The sequence below is a fragment of the Oxyura jamaicensis genome, chromosome 2 (assembly GCF_011077185.1).
Source record: "Oxyura jamaicensis isolate SHBP4307 breed ruddy duck chromosome 2, BPBGC_Ojam_1.0, whole genome shotgun sequence".
NCBI classification, from domain to species: Eukaryota; Metazoa; Chordata; class Aves; order Anseriformes; family Anatidae; genus Oxyura; species Oxyura jamaicensis.
The window spans coordinates 136,118,772-136,140,150 of NC_048894.1; the positions used below are offsets into that span (position 1 = coordinate 136,118,772).

The 21,379-nt window shown below is 41.0% G+C and overlaps 1 protein-coding gene across 2 annotated transcripts in view; it reads right to left on the bottom strand.

The window, feature by feature from the left end:
- Positions 1-21,379, bottom strand: part of NIPAL2 (NIPA like domain containing 2) — a 48,702-nt gene that overhangs the window by 18,675 nt on the left and 8,648 nt on the right. For both annotated transcript variants that reach the window (XM_035319346.1, XM_035319345.1), the window contains exons 2-4: positions 12,057-12,125; positions 10,184-10,355; positions 198-257 (exon numbers count right to left, since the gene is read on the bottom strand). In XM_035319346.1, coding sequence (XP_035175237.1) covers positions 198-257; positions 10,184-10,355; positions 12,057-12,062 — 238 coding nt within the window. In that variant the 5' untranslated portion in view covers positions 12,063-12,125. The remainder of the gene's footprint in view (positions 1-197; positions 258-10,183; positions 10,356-12,056; positions 12,126-21,379) is intronic.

Below are 21,379 nucleotides of genomic sequence, written 5' to 3' on the forward strand. Positions count from 1 at the left end.
GGATTTGGGAGTGCAGTCTTTTTCACATGCATTGAAGATTCTCCCTCTTTTTGTCACCTCTTCCCAAATTTGTAAGTATCTGCCTCGAAACACTTGCTTGGTGAAGTGGGAGTGTGAAGGTGGGGGGCTGCGTGAGAGTTACAGCTTGCTAAGCATATGGCAACACACATGTCCACATTAGCAAATGCTTTACTTACCCAATATATCAGCAGCCCTCATGGTCTGCTTTAGGAATAAGACAGAAATAAATGCAGTACCTAGAAGAGAATTATAAAGACATTTTTTTTTTTTTTTTCGATATATGATAGAATATATCAAGTGCTGCAGCAAAAATCTGCCCTGGGCCAAGTATAAATATATCTCTAGGCTGTTGTTGTTGCACCACACCACAATATAACCAGACACGAGTCCATTCCAGTAACCAACCAACACTCAGTTTTTGTAAGATTTTAAACACATCCAGCAGGCTCTTAGATGGTTGCAGGGATGCAATACCCTTCCCATCTCCCACACAGACACTGCATAAACTGCCCTCATTCAGTCATACTGGGAAGTGTCGGGAAACTTGGGCACTGAGCGGCCCTACTGCTCCACTCCCTATTTTACCATCAGCTTACTGCATGGACTTGCTTAAGACAATTTGCCCCGAAGAGGGATAAATTTCTGCTTCTCTAGACTTCAGTGGAGTAGAGGCTTACAAGTGAAGTAGCAGCAGTACAACTGAGAGGAAGAAAGCCACTGTGAATACTTAATACTTATAATGCACTAAGAGACTGGTCATGATGTCTGCAAGCAAGCAGGTGGGGAAGCTAGCATATATACCCTACAGGAGTGCTGCCCATGGTCTTCTAGAGTGACTTGTAATGAAGAGGGGGAAAATGGAAGTGAGTTCTGGAAATGACCTCAGGGGTCCAGGCAACACTTTCCCTTGTCCAGGACTCACATTCCCGGTGCCAGCTCCCAGCTCTGCCTCTTCTGGGAGGGCAGGTGAGCAGCAGCACAGCGATCTCAACAGGGGTTCTGGTAAGCAGCTCGGTGTGGACACGCACTAGAGAAGGAAGAAGGGGGTTGGATTTATGATGGGTGAGACTGTCAGCCACCTGTAAGAGGTGGCTCTCTTCCAGCAGGCAACATTAGAGCATCTACCCCTAAGGAGAGGCAACAGAGGCTGAAAAGCTTCTGTCCAGAAGAGATGAGGAAAGACCTTTGGGAGAGGTGTGTTGGTAATATCAGATTCATTTAGAAACCTATCAGAGAATGACTCTGCTCAGGAGGGACTCTGAAATGGTACATTGAACCTAAATCATGGGAAGCTGTTACAGGAGCTCTGTTCCTGCCTACAGCATGAAATTATTGGTTTATTCTTGAAATAAGAGATCTTTTCTTCACTATCTTTGCCTCATTATCTCTATTGTTCCGATGCAAAAATTAATCTGTTGTTAGCTACTAGATGTACTCTAGATATATAAAAAGAGGTTCATAACAAAAGGCAAACAGAACTGGAACTCAGCATCATGTCTATAGAAAATCAGATAAAGCATAAACCATAATTTTAAACTGCATGAAGAGAGGTGGAGATCTATGCAAATGAGTAAGAGCAATCAATACAAGAATCTCTAACTGAGAGCACCTCACTGAAAGTAAGCTACCTGAGACCGTTTCCTTTATTTGGTGTTTCAGTGACAACTTTCCTGGAGAAAAGACACTGGTATCCAGGCAACACTGGCAATACCAGAGCTACCTAGGTTCAGAAGAAAAAAGAGGATAAAAACCAGGAAAGAAGCAGCAGCAACCCAAGTTAGTGCGGGAATTAATTACTGCTCTGTCTCCCTGCTGCCAGAGCTCTCCTGAACCACATCTCAGACCACCCCTGTAGGCAGCCACTGTAACAGCAAAGACCTGTTGCTTAACGACCTGATGTCTGAGTGATTTCTTCTTCTTCTTTTACTTATTTATTTATTTATTTGTGATGGCCCCGTTGTCTGGGCTTTCAGTGCGTCAGTGCGTTCAGCGGAGATCTAGTAAATGCAATTTAAAGTTCAGTTCCAGTACTGGCATCCAATTTGGGGTGAGATGAGTTATGCCCCAGATTCCACTGCCTGCTTCTCTGGAGATGGCAGCCTGGGGAGATCACAAGCTCTGAGGCTGGCAGTGGGCACAGGCAGGCACTGGAACACATCCAGATAATGAAACTTGTCACTCAGTCTGTCATCCGCTTTAATAATGCATTCAAATGCTGCAAGCTCTTTCTCCAGAGATAGCTGGTAATGCACAAGAGATCATGAGCTTAACAGAATATATGTATAATTAATGCACTTTACAATGTGTAGTATGTAGAGGAGCCTAAAAAAAGAAGAGGTTTTGAGGACATACTTCAGGCCATCTGGGATGGGAGGAATTGGCAAAACCTGAAGTAGGAGGGGAGGTGCAACTGGGAGGGGAGCAGAGCAAAACCCAGGGGAGAGACTGAACAGAAAAGGCAACTGTCCCTGTGGGTAAGCCACCATGACTTCGTATGCATCCAAGTGAAGCAAAAAAACAGAGTGGTATATCCAAGCGAAGAAGCAGAGACCAGTCACGCAGAGTGGCTGAGATGCTGGAGGACATGCATGAGTCTGATCGGCATCTGGCAAATTCTGGCTACTACTTTCAGGACTGAATTCCAAGTGAGCAACATTAGCACAGCCAAAATAGCACTTTGTTATTATACACTGCCTAACACATTATTTAAATTTTATTTTTGTTTTGTAAATTTATGGGTTTTAAGCTCTGTGAGTCTGACTTTTAAACAACCTTTTATGTTCTCCAGTTGGCAGGGTGGGTTGGAGCCAGGTTAGATCAAACAAACCAAGGGCAGATTGCCCCAGCACGGGCAGCAGCTCGCTTGAAACAATGGGCTAGAGGAGAAGGGGTGTGAAAGGAACCTGTGAGCCCCAGGAGCCTGGGAAGAAATGTGCAGCCCTCTGGGGCTGCACAATTCCTCTGGGCTCCAGTTCACAGTCTCAGGTGCATTTCACTGCTTAAGACATAAGCTTCCCAAGCCAATATGTTGGCTGACAAATACATTGACCCGGCTGTCTCCTCTGTGCCTGGTGGCCTCCAAGCTGCCCCTGCTGTGTCTGAACCCTTGGTAGAAGAGTGAGTGGGCAGCCAGAGGCCACAGCTAAGCCCACCAGATGTATGAGTTAAAGCCTTTCCTACCACCCAGACCCCATTTTCCCTTTCCTAATCCAAGGCCCTCCTGTTCCCCCTCTGTCACAGGAGCTGTGGGCATCCTTCTCCCCTCGAATTTATATCGATGCGGGAAGTAAATCACTGTACATTATGTTCAACCCTATGAGTGAATAGACCAAGGAAGTTGGGCAACTGCTGTGCTGAAAAGTATTAATGTGTCTTTGCAACTCTTCAGTTGTTTGCCTGTTTTTCTTTAAAAAAAACTATAGACAGTCATAGAGATCAAGATCCATGTCAGTGAGGAATAGCCTCTGATTTTTTTTTTAATTGGTCAGCAATTGAATTCAACAATGCAGAAAGGCAAACAAAAAAAAATTGTGTCAGACCATAAGCTGGCAACAGCTTGGCAACACAACAAGCAATTTATCATTGTTCTACACACTCATTGTTTTTGAATGGCTGGTTTTAGCAATACTACACATGTACAACCCTTAGCCTAAAGTATCAGCCTGTAAGTCGTTGAAGCAAAGACTGCATCTTTCTTTGTCTGAGAACATTTGTATGCTTTCAGCTGAATCAGAATATTTTTAGCTTTTTAGCTAATTATTGAGGTAAAATTTTCAAAACGAGGCACAGATTTTAGTCCTGCTGAAAGCAGTGGCATCTAGCCTGCTAGGCCAAGAGAAGGGCAGAAAAATCTGGGAGGTGTTCTGTTAAGGAATGAACATTACAGATTCAGGCCTGGGCAAAGGAGGACCATACAAATGAAAATACATCCTAATGAAGTCTTCGAGTTATTTTATTGGTTTGGTTGCATCATGTTTACATTAATATCCACAAATTGAGATGTAAATAGGTTGTTAAAATATCTGTATCTTTATAGTTTAACCTTTCTGAAGGTTCATGAAGCTCTTCAATATGGAATTAATATTTCAAATGAAAAAATATAAAAAAATATATTTATCATGATAAAAACTATTGGGTAGAAAATGGAAAAAAATGGGTTTGTTCAGGAGCTTAATCATTATGTTGGAACAACCTTGCCTTTTCACAGATCTGCATGAAATGGTCTGGTTTGTGTTCATTGTCTATTACTACAGCACACGAATTTCAATTACAAATAAAAAAAAAAAAAAAAAAGGATAGGAAACATCAATTTTCTGCATGATATGCAATTAAATGCCTTAAGGGAGAGGTGTAATGGTGCTACACATAAATTAGTCAGATGCTGATTCTCCTAGGAGAGTGATAGTGTGAGATTATCTCCATATGCAGGTTTTCTCCAGCAGAAATATAAATAAAGAATAGCATGATATGTGGGTTCTGCCAGTAGCAGACACTGAAGGGTGAGAATCCAGCTCACAAAACAACTCCTCTGCCTCCTAGACGTGAAATCTGTGCTTAGGCTTTTTTTTCTTGTTTGTTTGTTTTTAAGAAAGGAATAATATATAAGAATAGAAGTTAAAGACAGAAAATACATACTGATCCTTAGACTGTATTTTTTGCATTTTCTCCAATCCAGAAGATTGTTTACTACTTATTTTTTCCACCCAAAACTATTTCACTAATATTTCATAATTATATGCATATAGTAAATATATATGAAATATTTATATAATATTTCATTATTAATTTTTTTTCCTGGCACTGAGCCTATTTATGAATCTCACCTTTTTACCTTTGTTTTTATTATCAGGCCCTACCATAAATAATTACTTTCATAACTGTCCATAACGTTAAATGCTAGTATATCCTTCATTTTTCTTTCATTTCAAGTCTTAGATTAGCTTTATGTACTAGTTTAAAAAGGTTAGCATTCTTCTTATAAATACACAGACTACATATGCTGCTCCTGTCTTGTCAATAGACACACAAAATTGAATATCAGCCTCTAATATGCATTCTGTTAAGCTTAACTGATTGGTAGCAAAGCTAAAATCACATCAATTAGTTAAAGGCTCTCAAAACCTTCCATTGTGCAGAACTCTTTTGTACTCATTTCACTAACAGTCTGGATAAAATATGAAAGGAGGAGCATGATTTGAAGATTTGTTTCCTGTTTGCACCTCTTTGTTTGTGAAATAGGGAAAACATTTCACTTTGAGTCCAAGCATTTACACTGTTTTATGCAATTTAAGGGTCTGCCTCCATCTTATGAAGCAATGTAAGATCACCCAGCTGATTTAACACGACAATTGCTGAGGAGTGCTCAGTCTGTGAGCATGCTCCTGCTGCTGGGGAAGGTCACATCTTAAAATCTGACCTTACAGTGTGCTTTATACAGACAGGCCCTCAGTCCTCTCTCTAGCTTCTGAACTGAAGAAATTCAGGACCGTCCTGGTAGAGAATCAGTAGGAGATGCTAGAGAATCAGTAGGATCTATCCAAGCAACTGTAATGTGCCACAGGAAGATCTGGAGAGAAGATGAGGCAGGTAGTACATTTGATCACTGTATCATTGTTTACATTTAATCATCGATTACATTTGATCAGAGCTTTGTGCCAGAGGAGGATTAACACAAATTTGGAGAAAATGAAAGAATACATAGCTAGCTCTGCCCAAGACATATAGGAACAAATTCATCACAGCTAAATGACCACTCAAGCCTATTCTTAATTTATATGATAGATATTTTCTCCTATGAAGACAGGCTGAATGAGATGGGCTTGTTCGGCCTGGAAAAGAGAAGGCTCCAGGTAGACCTTTAGGACTTCCAGTGCCAAAAGGGGGCCTACAGGAAAGCTAGGGAGGGACTCTTGGTCAGGGGGTGTTGTGATGGGACAAGGGGGAATGGCTTTAAACTAAAATAGGGAAGATGATTAGTTTAGATTAGATGTTAGGAAGAAAATCATCATTCAGAGGGTGGTGAGGCCCTGGCACAGGTTGCCTAGAGAAGCTGTGGATGCCCCATCCCTGGAGGTGCTCAAGGCCAGGCTGGATGGGGCTTTGGGCAACTTGGTCTGGTGGGAGGTGTCCCTGCCCATGGCAGGGGATTGGAACTAGATGATCTCTGAGGTCCCTTCCAACCCAAACCGTTCTGTGATTCTGTGATATTAATGGTGTACTAAATAAAAACAAAGTTTTTACAGAAATTAGTCAGTTGGTGCATGACCTCTTGGTAGCTATTCTGCACGCTGAACATGTAACATTTCTAACATGATTAAATATCATTACTGGAAAAGCGGTGGACAGGACATTAAATGTTCTTCCCCATCCCCAGTGTCAATATCCTAATAAAGAAGCAAGCAAAATGTCAGAGGAATTGATAAGAGAGATACCATTTAGGCAAGCTTTATTCTGGAAACTGGATTACAGAACATACACACTGCAGAGAGAACAAAGGACCCTGGAAATCCTTTTGTTGCATCTTCTAGACAAGTACAAATAGAGCACTATAAAGAATAGTCTGGTGAATGTTTCCCAGTCCTCATTAACAAGAGTTCATAAAATCCCACGGTCTTGGACCATAAAGGCGTTACATTACAGTGAGTGGGAGAAATCAATTTCTATAAGAATATCTGAGAATCTTTTCCCTAAAGCACCATCAGGGATATCAGTTTTCAAAGTCTAAAGCAATATCTTGCCCCACAGCTACATAGAAGGAGCATACCAAAAATGCAAAGGGATCTCAACACTGTCGGTCTAAGTGAGTTGAATATTAAAAAAAAACTCTAGAGAATGAGAAAAACTGCATAAGAACCCATCTCTGATACCACTGGCCTCTCCTCATCCAACCCCCTCTAAGTTATTTCTGCAAGCAAAAGCAAGAGAATGAGCAAAAAACCACAGGAGTCTAAAATTACCCAAGCTACATGTAAAACATGATTTTTAATTTTTAAGTATAAAAAGCTTTTTAATGATCACATCAAACATGTATTACTCCTCCATTTTTAAATTAAAAATTTACCAATTTTTCCTCTTGAAGAAAACAACTGCTGTCTTCTCAAACTATTTAAAACCCTGAACAGATGTAGAGCTTGCATCATTGCAACCACACACAGAAATACTTCCACTGTGTAAGAAGAAAAATATAGTCTTTGTAGCTTAATTCTAAGAAAAAAAGAAAAATCTGCTGGTGTCATGCCAACTCATGGTCTGTGGTGATGGATTATTTCTAAAACATCCATCAGAAGCACCCAGCTCAATAGGACAAAGCAAAAACTTTTCACTACTTAATTGATACCGGATTAAACACAAAATTCAGTTGGATGCAGTTAAATGTGGTAGCAGAGCATAATAGATGTCGGCTCCATCTATTTTAAGACCCTGGATGCTTCCTATTTTAGAGGTCTGGAGATATATGATGGGTACAACCCAAATCTGTTTTGGAGAGACTGCAATGTGCCTTATCCTCTCCCCACACCCTGGTTTCCAAGCAAAGAAAACTTTCCATGCAGAGCCAGAGTCACAAAGAGCTTTTCAGAGAGTCCCCCTGATGACTGGGCATAGCACGAAGCACACCTCCTCTGTGCATGGCCACAGGTACTGAGTACGCAACGTAAGCGATGGAGCCAGCTCTAACCATCCGAGATGTGCTGACACCAAATGCAGGAAAAAAAAAAAAAAAAAAAAGTGCTTATAAGAAGGGCAGACCTAAGGTTCAAATACCCATTTGGAGTTTGTTAACAAGTGAATTGAAAATGAATTTCTTCATTTTGAAAAATAAGTTATGAAAAGTCTCACATGCAAAAATACCTCAGAAGAGCAGCCAACTAGACTGTGCAAAGTCCACTGTCCCCCACCTAAAAGATGTCACAGCTTAATGAAAAAATATTTCTTGATGTTTGAACCTGCTGCCTACACCATCCTCTGCACAGTTGTTAGCAACTGAACTCCATGTGTTTTGGTCAGTTTGTCATTGTCCTAAATGATGAATCATTAAAATTAAAAGGATGCTCTCCCTCTCTAGCTCTAATTTCAGAAGACAGGGAAGTATCTAGGGGTAGGAAGTGTTACTGGGAAGTTATTGTTGTAATTGGCTGTCTACATCATTTTTACTCTCCCTTCCTTAGGGGAATGTTTGCTAGACTAAATACAATTTCACATATCTCTTGTTTGGGCTATGAAAAAGAAACTGTCAGTTGATATGTGGGAATGGAAAATAAGGTATTGAAGTGCTTTCTGGGGTCTTCCAGGATAAGCATTTTGGGGTCAGTTAAAAAAAAAAAAAAAGTGGGTGAGAGTTTTGATAAAAATATAACAATAAGGAAAATGTTCTTGATACTTGTTATAAGTAACTTGTTATAAGTAAGGAGAAATGGAGAATGATGGAAACATATGCAACGTTCCTTCACATATTGCAAAGGTAAGGAAGAAGAAATCTGCCCAGATAAGAATCATCTTAAATATGACCTTTTCTTTGTAGTAGCTTAATAACCAATGTAATTTTTTGACTTACCAGTGCTTTTCATTTCTTCTTCCTAGATGTATATACATTTGCATTTTCCTCAGTTTGGGCAACAAATTAGATCAAGTCCCTTTATGTTCAGAAACATCTGGAAATGTCTACAATTGTTAAAGATATAACTACTGCCACCAAAATCACACTGGGATATGTCATGTTAATTTACATTTTCATCTCAGGTAATATCTCATTCCTTTCCTTGAGAAATCTTTCCTACAACGGTGAACTACAGCAGTTTTATATCTCATTCTGCAAAATTCTGCAATAGTTTAACATTAAAGGTTACAGTAAATTGCCTGCAGTTTCCTTCCCCCACTACTTCATTGCTAAATTGCACCCACATATGTTTGGCTGCCTCCTTCCACTACAGCCAGACAGTCCACAGGGAAGATAATTCATCTTTTCTCCCTCCCCGTGCAGAATCGCTCACCACAGTGTTGCTTCCAAGCATGAAACTGGTAGCTAGACACAGACCATGAAATGTTATCACTTGTCAATAGCAAGTGAATGAGCTCCAGCGTGTGCAGAGCTGTTGTGATATCTCAACCTTGGATGTTTCAGCTGTGGAAGTGAAACAACTTGACCAAGGATACAGCTGCACCTTTTATTCTGGTTTTCATACACTCTATATATTGTCTTGTCCACTCTGCTCTGCATTAGCACAACATGATAACATCTTTTAAAATGTACATTTCTTTATCAAAGAATCAAGACTTCTCATACCCAAGATATATCCAAATACCTTAACTACCAAAAACAAACAGTCATGAAGTAAAGAGTAAGATTGCATCAAATGAGTCCTAAGGATGGAAATAATTCTGCTAAAGGTCAGTTAATCTACACGTGAAGGAATAAATGAACAACTTTGATAATGTCCACAAATAAGCTAACCATTCCAGGAAATTTCTAGTCCCTTTTGGTCACACTCTACTACCACAAGTATTCTTTGCTCAGAGTAAGGTTCCAAAAACACAGTGTGAAAAAGAAGCTAATGATCTAATGAAAGAAAAATTGCTGCAGATTTACTGAACATATTATTCTTCAGAAGGGTTTCTGGCATGCAGGCCTGGCCAAACCCTGCCACTGCACAGATCCCGAGGTGCACCCGGTTGTGAGGGCAACGGACAGTGATGGCTGGGCAGAGTCAAGATGGTTTGTCCAAGAAGCATGAGGATGGACAAGGGGCAGGTAGCAGAAACTTTGTGGTGTGGTGGTAAAGTAAGCACCTTGAGGTTACTCAGGATCAGAGCAGAACTCCGCAGGCAGCAGGACACCAACCCCTGCTTCAGGGCTTGCATTGCCAGCAACACTGCTACACCACGGGGTGACCGACTGGCAGGGATTAGCACAGCACAGAGTGACAGAGTCCACAAAGACAAAACCATAGAAGAAGAAAAAAAAATATTAGAAGAGTCTCCGAGTTAAGTAGAGGGTTTGTGTTAAACTGTCAGCTCGTGTAATTATATGAATCATTTCTTTTCAAACCACAACATTAACATCTTCCCCTCACATTCCTGCTGTGGTTCCCCTGGTATTATTCCTCCAGTCACAAATAAGCATTCAATTAAAGTATGTACCCAAGCAAAACGTGGCAAACCATCTCACCTATGACAGATACACATCCTAGTGGAGCGACCAGGGCAATGGGGGCAAATCCGTAGGCTGTGAAATTGCCCGCCTCTCCAAGCCCCAGGAAGATAATTCCACACCACCACAGCTTGCTCGTGTAGTAGGGCTTCGGCTCTGTTTGGCAAGCTAGTCGGAGATGAGCACATTTCTAGAAAATTAATTATTAGGAACAGGCATGAAAAGAAAGGCTTCCATTGTGTTCTTATGTATAATAAAAGTAGAGTAATTAAGGGGGCTGTCAACTTCAAATTCCAGGTGCGTCAAAGTTTTCTTTTTAAACATGCCTTTCACCTTGCTGTTGCAGACAGACGGCTTTGTGTTAACTCAGTGCTGCTTCAGATGTGTGCTTTTTCAGCCGTGGTGGAAATGACTGAAAAATTAGACCTCTGAATAAATCTGAAAAAGATTAAGTGAATACTAGCTAGTACTTCCTAGCTATCCCTGCACGCCTCTGTTCTTCTCGCAAAGCACAGCTCAGTAGGTCGTGCTGTGGATCTGGAAACACTCAGAGGGAAGAGATGGGCCATAATGAGAATGGTGGCAACAAACTGGGACAATGGGACTGGACTCCACGGTGCTCCTGCCCCTGATATGTATCATAGCCAGAAATGCAATTTCAAGATGAAAACGGCAGTACTTAACCACATCTGTTGTAGGGAGGACTCTAAATTCAAAAGGGAGAATTTTGGATGGCTACAATCTCCTGTTTGATCTTAGAAGATCTCAGGTAAAACATTATTTTCAGAAGGAAAAAAAGCTATACTTGTGTCAACAGGTTCAATATATACTCAAGTAATATTTCATCAGTACTTGTAGTTGCATGGAGAAGGTATCATTTACACATGTCATAATTGCTTTCCTTCTGGCTGTACAGAAAGAACCTGCATATAACAGGATAATTTGGCTTTGATCATGGTGGACTTCTGAAACAGAGTCCAGGTATTCACTATCAGGAAGGTGTCTTAATGGGGAAGGATGCGATCTTCTGCATTAGCTCTGCAGAATATCATGTCCTTTCTCAGATTCCTTACCAGCCCCTCTGCATGAAGAAATGAGTCAGAGAAGTTGGAAACCAAATGACACAGCTATCATAGTACAAATGGCTCCACCATCCGATACACGATTTTGGAAGTGCCACTGCAGAGTCACAAGGAAGTTGTAAATCATTTTCCTCAGGCTTCCATTCTACTCTGTAAGTTATGCTACAGAATATGGGCCAAAGAGTAATGTCTGTGGTATACCATAGTCTTGGTCATTTCCCTCAGTGAGACACAGCAGAACATTATTGCAGCTTCATGCTGTGGAACATGCTTGGGGGTTGAAATACTAGAAAGAAGTTTAGCCCTTGAAGGAAATGGAGAGCATAATGAAATCAAACTTCCCTGATCCACAAATCAACAATTTGCAGTGACATCCAGCATTTTGTGTCTCTATAAACAAATAAAATGCAAACAACTTTATGCTTATGGGCATTTAATTACATTAATCATCCCATTAAGTTACCCCCAAGAATTATTTAGTCACTTCCACTTTAGATTTGGACATACTGAGACATGTTCTCACGATGTCCAGTGGGACTATATGTAGGTCACAGCTGGTATTTACTTATGGCACATTATAAGGAGGAGTAGGAGGAGTTATGAATTTTTATTGTGTTCCCATATGAGAATCACAGCAAAGAACAGCCTGAGAGCTATCATCTTGCTGAAAAATACTGCATGACACTAGCTAAAGAGAGAGAATGTGTATTAAATGTAACAAAATTTGTATTTTGAACTTCAGCATAAAAACAAATTATAAGTTACTTGCCAAATATTACAACTGAAAATAAAGACCAATAATTTCATACCTGCATACTCAAAGAGACACTGATCAAAAAATTTGAAGCAGCAGCAAGTAGAACTCCCAAGAGCTGAGTCTGCAAGATCACAAAACAGAGAAGTATGAAAATACTTATTAGTTTAACAAAAACCATACAGCAGTGGTTTTCTGATAGCACATTTTAATGGAATCAAAAACAAGTTATTGTACTTTTCAGTCACTGAGTTCTTGCTGCACCGAGTAAACCGATTTAAAAAAATCTGTTTACGTAGTGGACTATAAGAATAATGAAGCTGGTGCATTTTGCCTAGGACTTAAGTAGTAAACAACTGGGAACTGAAAGGGCATCTCACTGCAGGAGATGGTTTTGCTGGCCTTTGGTAGAATACATCCTTAAGTCTTGCAAAAGAAAAAAATAGATAGGTGTCAGCTGAACACTACACACGTATTCTTCTTTTCAATAAATAAATAAATAAACAAATAAATAAATAAAGACCTGTTTTTTTACATAATCCAGAAAGAACATCAACAGCAATCAAACTGTTCATATTGGAACACAGTTATTTTATGTGTTAACATATCCGCCGTTTGACAGGGCAGCTAGAAGCATAGGTCTCCTGACAGTTTCCTTAATGCATTGTGTTATTTCACCAAATTCTTTTCTAATCAGCCTGTCTAATTTTCAGTAAGATTTGCAAACTTTCTATGAAGCTGAGAAATTAAAAACACTCAAACGGGACTCGTTATTTTGGAGAGCAGCCATTGAAAGATGCCGTCTCAGCAAGTTTAAATAACAGGTACATGGAAGAGCTCCCCATTGACATTCAAAATGTTGTAACCTCTGTGCGTTGTCCCACCCAAGGCCACCGGTTTAGTGCCATGAGAAGCCCCATTAGCTTGTAGAGAAGAACCATGCTATCAGTGGGTTTTTACGAACAAGGTCAGAGTAACATAGCCCAGCACAACTATTGCTTACAAGCTGTAAAGCAGCATCCGACCAGGCTCACAGTTTCAGCTGTTATGACTCTTCTTCTGTGAGGCCCCTGGGGACCTAGGAACAGGCAGTGCCTACCAGAGGCTGGGAAATGTTGACCTCAATGCTTGTTAAGAGGTTTATAAATACGTGGTCCAGAAAAGCCTTGGAGATGACAATAGGGGAGATTATTGGTGTGACTAGATAATACCCAGATGAGGAAAGAACATCTCCAAAAGTGTGAAGAAACAGCAGCCTTCTTACAAAAGGTCTAAAAATGGATGATAATCTTAAGAGGCACAGCTGAATCCAACTGTCTTCAGCCGCATTCACTTCTGCAGTGGCTCAGATTCAGGAGAAGCAGACAACAGAATCACACAGGGTGAAATGTTTGGCAGATTGCTGGGTCTCACCAAGATGTGACTGGCAGGTACAAGAGGATGCAGAGAGGGGAAGGCAAGAGGGCTCCCTTCATTCACACACCCTCTGTGCTAAGTAATAGCACCAGTGCCACAACCTGTGTGTGAGAAGCATTCAATAACAAGCTTAACTCCAGACTTTTGCCCAGACCATCTGGTGCTTGGCCACTACAGGTCCTTCCCATCTTACATCCTCTCCTCCAGATCCCAGTATGCCCAGTGGATGCTCCAGCAGTAGCACACCTTGGGCTCTCATGTGTGTTGTATTTTCCATGCTTGGTGAACATCCCTCTGAGTGAGGTGCATGACAAGACATCTAAGCACACCTTGGCGTAGATGTCTCTGCTGATATCAAGGACTAACTACTACAGGGATATGAGCAGCACTGCAGACTCCTTACACACTGGGGAACTGCTATCAGATAGCCCCCACTTGTAGAAACAGAGCAGTGGATTTTCCTCCCCCAGGTTTTGATGCTGGTGGTACTACACCTTGTGCAAAGTTTGACCACTTCACAGGTGGATCATTCAGCTCCCCGCATCATCCTGCACAAACAGCGATTTCAATAGAACAGCAGTTAAATCAGAATTGTTCTCTTGCTCTCAAAGACTTATTATTTTTAAATGATGACATGTTCGTTTTGTGAGGGGGTGGAGAGGTGACCTTGTCAGACTCATCATGAAGGGTTTAAGAAAAAGGAGACAGCAGGGAACAGAAAACAGGAACTTCCACCTCACTTACCCCATCATTTTTTTGTTTTCACATAAGTAATTTTAATATATCCCCACCAGTCCCAGCAGAGAACCAGGTCTCTCCACAGCTTTTTCCATTTCAGCAGCCAACCCTGCTCTTACAGCTACATCTCTGGGCAACCCCCTTGCATCTCCTTAATCCCAACCCATGATCATAGACACTTGGCAGGACTCAGAAGCCAAGCAGCACACCAGGGAGGAAACAAACTGGTCTCAAACGAGGCTCTCCATCTAGCTTTTAAGCTGCCAAATCACATTCTTCATTCAATGTAAAATGTCTTATAGAGGAGCCCTAACTCTTGAAGGCAGTCAGTGGTCCCCATGCACGGCATACATTAGTCATGGTAGCAATGGATGAGCTAAGCTGTCAGTGAAGATGAGGATGGGTGGAAATAGGGAGGGTCCCAAGCTTGATCTGCATGGATGGGCAAAACAACATCCCCAGCGGTGGTCTGACATCCATCCTTAACTCTTGCTGAAAACCCAGGTGCAAGGCACCCTGTGGAATGGCTCTGATGGCCCATAATATTTCTCAGAAATCTCCCTTTCTCTTGATGTAAAACCTGCATACAGCTGGTGGGCAGAAGATGAGACTGTATTCAATCTGTCATTCAAAAAAAAAAAAAAAAAAAAAAAGTGTAAAATTAAGCCCACTTATGCCTTCTAATGATGATCTGAGCATCCACTTCCAGAAATTGTGAATCAAATGTCCCTTTTATGGCTCTGTGTGCTACATGAATAGGGATTCCAGCACAAAGTCTTCCTATGCTGAGCATTATTGGTATCCCCTCCAGAGCTGACTGCTTTCATACCTCAGTGGTTGCCTCATTAGCCACATGAGAGCTTTGTTTCGTTGGGTATATGGGAGGTTTGCTTGGAGAGCCTTGTGAGAAACACAAGATCTCACCTGATGATCACCCCCATGTCTCAACTGGAACCTTCTCCTAAAAGTCATTGCTCTTTTTACAGGTTCCAGAAATTGTCAGGAACAGAATTCAGTTCAAACATTTAGGTCTCCTAATTTTCTGGGAAATACTAAGATGCATGTGACCATAGTTTCAGGACTTCCATATGAAATACTGGGATCAGCATTTCCCTCAGCATTCCCCATGACATGTCCCAGGGGCCAGTAGTGTCAGAGGCTCCCCTTAGGGGTGATCAGGGCAGGGCCTGACAGCCCATCCCACCCCATCCCATCCCATCTGTCAGGGACACCAGGCAGTGGTCCCCTCCCTAGGGATGGGGGTGGGATGAGGCCAGGCCTGGCCATGGGCAGGGCTGTGGGGACCTGGCCTTGCTGTGGCCTTGCTGACATAGGGTTCTGGTCTATAGCCTAGGTTGGGGAGCCAGGGGAAAAAGAGTGCATGTGTAAGATCAAGGCAAATTTATGGTCACAGTCTGAACTCAAAACTTACCCTCACTGCTCAGGTCATTTTATTGTAATGACCACATGGTTCACCTGAGCATTGCTGTTGGCATATATACGGCGCTGACTGCCCTAGACTGACATGCGTTAATGAGCTCTGGTTAATAGGGTGATGGTGCTGTTCTTCCAAACCCAGGGCTTGGACAGAGCCCTAAAGATTAAAAGCAGAGTATGGTGCATGAAGGAGGTCAAATATCACATAGATCCCTTCAGGGAGATGAGATGAAAGTACAGTCACACCACGCAGCTGTAGTATGGCAAAACTTTCTTGTGCAGATTCATTCATATTCAGACATGTCAATGTTAAAGAAAACAACAGGGAACAAAAATTCAGTAAAGAAGAAAATTACATTGTAAACTCCAAAAATCAAAATGCATCTTAAGCTAGCAGGGTTTTCCTAATGCACAAGAGCCATCATTTACAGCAGTGCTCAAAACAAGAGAGGAAAAATAGGATACCATATCTCGGGCTAATAAAACTGGGCATCAATGAAAGACGATAACCCATGACAGGAGATAGATTACCCTAACAAACTAAAATGGTTGCTGTATTGCCCCAAAGGCCACCAGAATCCTTCTGTTTCCATCTTGTCATACAAAAGGCGTTATCATTTGTGCTGTGTCTGCTATTCAACACCCTTTAGAGGCTAAAGGACTAGTGAAACAGCCAGTTTTATAAGTAATAAACATGACACTCTCTGAACACAGAGTTTCCAGTTGTGATATCCAGTTGTGATATCATCCATAGCACTGCAGGGCTTTCCACACACAAGTCTTGAGACAAACATCTTTGAAGGAATTCAGTTGCATACATAACTCCAGCCATGGTGCTCAACTAAGACCTTCTACAGGAAAAAGACTGAAATACTCAAAACTGTTGGCATAAAATGCAAGTCCCTTCATCTCCAAAACATCTGTCTGAACCCACAGGCCACTGTGTTGTACCCTGGATTTCAAACTGTTGACACATTCTTCCAATACTTCCAAATGCATAAGGCGCATCCCAGAAAAATCCTGCCCTTAAATTTGCCAGAAAGTAAAAATTGCTACAGAAATTTGATTTCCTTCACCATAATTCAGTTTGGAACAAGCCATGAAGGTCACTTGCTGGCTTTGTGGTCCTTTCTAGACAGCCTCCAAGCACTCAGACCATGGACTGAGGCTGTGGATCTGCCGACATTCCCTTGGTGGCAAAGCTGCCTTGAGGAATACCTTTCCCTGGCCCCCCGTTCCTAGGTCTCCACTTCTCACTGCCTCATTTGCGTTAAAACAACTATTTGTGAGGCTGGGAAGGCACTGTTCCAGGTTTGAAATAACCCTCCCAAAATATACCCCATTAGCATTATGTTCTTTATAAGCCACCTGCCAATGTTTAACACTGAAGGCGGATTAAAATTCACAAGCCACAGCGAGGTTTTTTAAATGGTGACCCTGCGTTGTTTGCCAGGGGTGACAGTAAGGGGACGTGACTGCACAGGAAGCTGCTGTGGGGGTTCGAGAGGTGGCAAACGTAAGCAAGGTGCCCTCAGCAGTCGCCTGGCACCCACCATGCTGGCTGCATGAGGCTCTCGCACAAGCCCAGGCGTGGGGAAGGGAGGTCTGAACAATCAGACAGAAGGCACCCATTTGCCAGCTGGAGTGGCAACGCATTGCTCTTCAGAATAAATGAGCGGCAGCATGGCATATTGCTGCATACGGTCCTGCTTCGAGCACTCGTGCAGGGCCTGATGCTTATTTATCCTAACGCCTTTCCACATCATTCTGGAAGTGTTTTAAAAGGGTCTTTACATGCAAGGTCTCTTTTTTATTGTCAAAGTAAGGCAAGAGGCTTATGATAAATGAAAGGCAGGCTGAAATCTAAATCTTTGGCACTAATTCTAATAAATTTATCCCTTGCAGAGTAAAATCTGCATTGGAGATTCAGTTATACAGTGAGATGCAATTTACCCTTTACATTATTACATCTGTGTTTCCTAATGCACATTAAACTGCAGTTTCCAGGCCCATGAAATGAAAACTTAGAAAGATTAACTGAATTTGCATTGAGTAAAAGGTATATGGCCATTATTTATGGAAACTATTTGCTGGTAAATTAAACTGATGAACAGGAAAAAAAAAAAAAAAAAAAAAAAAAAAAGTTTCAAATGTGTGTTCTCCGCTAACTTACCAAGGCTAGTTAAACCATTCCTCCTATTTTTTCTTTATTTCTGTATTTATTTGTGATCTAAAGGTGTTCTCAACAAATGTAATGACCTATATAGCTTCAAATGCTACATTTGGTTTCCAGTAATTAGGATTTTACCAGATTTCAATGGACCCTATAACAAAATAGTCTTTGGGGAAAAATGCCTCCTAATCTTGCAGTTCTGTGTTAACTCTGAAGCTAGGGGAATTTAGAATCCTTAACAAAAAGCATATTTTTGGAATTTGGAGAGGCTTATCATTTAGCTATTATTATTTATAGAGCTCTGGCTGTATTCAGTGCTTTACAGATGTATAAAGAATATAAGGTCCTTGTTTCAATGGTTTTCACAGTGTAATTCATATATTCATATTGTTCAGGCCCATATGAAGTACCGAAGGAGACCTGAAATAACAGTAAAAGGGTAATTACCAGTGTTGGGCATGTAATGAAATTACATTTGGTTTCTGCATTGTGACATAAAAGACAGAGGACATTGTTCAATACACAAGAAGGAGAGAATTAAAACATTTGTCACAATTTTCGTTAGGAACAGAAGAAGAGGGGAGAACTTGGTAACTAAGCCAAGGTAAATCTGAGTGGAGACAAGACACTTGGTGTAGTTTTTACATAAGTCCATAAGTTTTTACACTGGATTCCAGACAACAGTAAATAAAGTTCCTATCACACAAATATAACAATGCTCTTGCCTTTATTAGGTTCTATCTTTCATTAGCTCATGAATTTAGAATATATCTTCTTCCATAAAAGAGACAAACAGTAAAGGCTGGAAGAAGAGTGTTGAGGTGTCAAAAGGTGTGGGAGTTTGAGAGGATAAAGCAGCTACAGAAGTGGGCTCCTTTTGTTCAGCTCCATGCTTTAATAATTTTCATGTATTCTTATTTATATTCCTCAGTCTGATTATATTAATGCCCATAATGGATACCAAACTGAGATGAAGAATATGATTGGTAAAAGTTAATAAAGTCACTTTCAGCAATGCTCACTAAGGCTACATACAAACATATCCATCCACTATAATGTTACAAGCATTATGAGTGGTAATTTCTTTCCTTCTTGAAGAGTTACAATCAAATTGAGCATCTCCTAAATTTCAATATCTTATACTGAGGAATCAAACCTCAGAATTAGAAATAAGTGGGAGAATGGGGAAGGTGCAGAATGGATTTTTACACTGTTCTTCAAATGACTGGCTTGGGATACTGTGCCACATAATCAGAGAGCATTTCACATTTTTAATATTGCCTGTTAGATTGCAAATAAAAGCCTCTCTGATTAATGTATAATAGAGGTTCTAAAAAATTCAGTCATAGCTGGTAACACCTTAATAGAAAGATTTTCTTAAGGACCATCACATAACATCTCCATGGCAACTATAGACATTACTTACCCAGAAAAGCAAGAAACGGATCGTTAAACTTTTGCCAGTTTCCAGGTCCCTCAGGAGAAACAAGAATGCAAGCAACCATTGACTGACCAGTTTCTCCACAAGGCCAGTTGGCTCAAGGATATGCCTCCATTGCTGCCCAGGAGCAGGCTTCCTAGATCTTCCAGTTTGATCCTGTCTAGTTTCTGGTACACAAGGCAAGGTAGAAACCAAACCACTAAAAACCTTGGTATATTAATTACCAGAAACTATAGCCAGACTTACATTGAGAGGCAGCACTGCTCCTCTCCCCACTTCATGTTGCTCCCTGGACATCTAAATGGAGAGCCAGGGAGGGTACAGCTCCTTGTTCCAAGGAGACACAAGGTTCTTGGGGAACCAGAATGCCCCAGTTTGTGCTCTGGAAGATGGAGCTAGCTCTGCCTGTACTCAGAAAGACTGGCAAGCTCAGAGGAGACCTATCTGAGTAAATTATGCTGTCAGGCGTTACATTAGGTTGCAAGACAAGGCAGAGAACATTGCTGGAGAGATGACTTGCTCTATGTGTACACACAAACGTGCCTCTAAATAAAACATACCTAGCTTGTTCCCTTCTGTTATTTTAGCACAAAACTTGCTGAGTACAAATGAGCTATTTCTAATCCACTTAAATTAGATATACAAAGTTTCAACAGCGATGTAGTTAGCTGAATACATTATTTACCAAACCCGAAACAGAACTTTTGTATGAAAATCTCCTATTGCCAGCTGTGAGGGGCAGTGCAATGGCAAACCTTTTCCAGCATGCACCTCTCCAGCACCACTTTCCAACAAAGCCAGGCTCATCTTTCAGCCCATCTCACTTAATCCTGTGCTAGCTATAACAAATCCTTCGGTTAATGTGCACAGAAAAGTCTCCTCCGTGTCACAACCTGCGTGAACATGCTCAGCTGTTGAACCCCATTGTCACACATGGGTCAGGGGTAAACATGGGTTGGAGATGAGGACACTTCCAAACAGGAGTAATGAGTGAGAAGGGGAAAAAAGAAGAGATCTGACTGCATTTGAAATGAAGTTTGATCCATCTGGGAAAAGACATCTGTGATTATGCAGTAGGGGAATGGACAGCCCAAAGGCCCTTCCAGTCTGCTGTTCCTGCAGAGGAGGGGTGCTACGCATTAGGTTCTTGCTTTCCTTCTTGCACCTCACGCACTTGGCTCTCCTTGTTTCATTTCCACACAGAGTGTTAATCATTTACAGATAGCTTGTAATGCAAAAAAACATGACTGGACTCCAGAAGGCAGAACATTCTGGTTAGCAACATCCTTCATTTAAATATAAACAACTGCTGGATTATCAGTGATTATTTAAAAACAAGAGGTCTTGCACTCACTAAAATATTCACACACATGTATGTGGGTGCATACACACACAAACACAACTGGATGCTTTTAATTTACAGATGCTTCTGGTCAAAACTGTACGATGTAAACCTGGGGATTAGGATAATGAATAAACTTTTTAGAGAAATGATCTCATACGCAAATTTCTTGCAGGGGCCTGAGATATAGGCAATGGCCTCATTTTTCCCTCCTGTTTCCATGTGACGCATTACAGTTTTGCATTTTGATCTTTTACTTTGAACTGTAACCCAACTGAAATTATCAGGAACTGTTTCGTAGTTCCTGATGGGTTGCTGGCATACAGAGCAAGTGTCTAGTTCACAAGAAGTCAAAACATGTACTGCACAGTTGCCTTCTGCTGCAGAAAACAGAAGTTAATTTAGGTGGATAATCCCTTCTAGGTACTTCTATCACCCTTTTATGTTCTCTGTTGCACTTAAATAAGGAGATAAAAAGAATTCTCCTTTGCACTTACATAAGGAGATTCGAAGTATTTTCTCCTAGTTGTTAGTATTCTTTCAGTTTGTGTGGATTCTCCAAATATAAAACTTGCTGTTTTTTTTTTTTTCTGATATTTAAATATTAATATAGAATATAATAATAAGACAATTTCTTCTTGACAGGGCATAATATAGAGACAGGGCCTATGGAGAAAAAATCTGTCCATTGATTTTTAGGCAAAAAATAATGAAGGGGCACTGAGTACCCTTGTCCTAAATAGGATGCTATCAACTTAATGTTCTTGCAAACCACACTATACTCTAGTTTGTCCTAACAGCTTCTGATCTACAGCCAAGAAATGCAGCTAG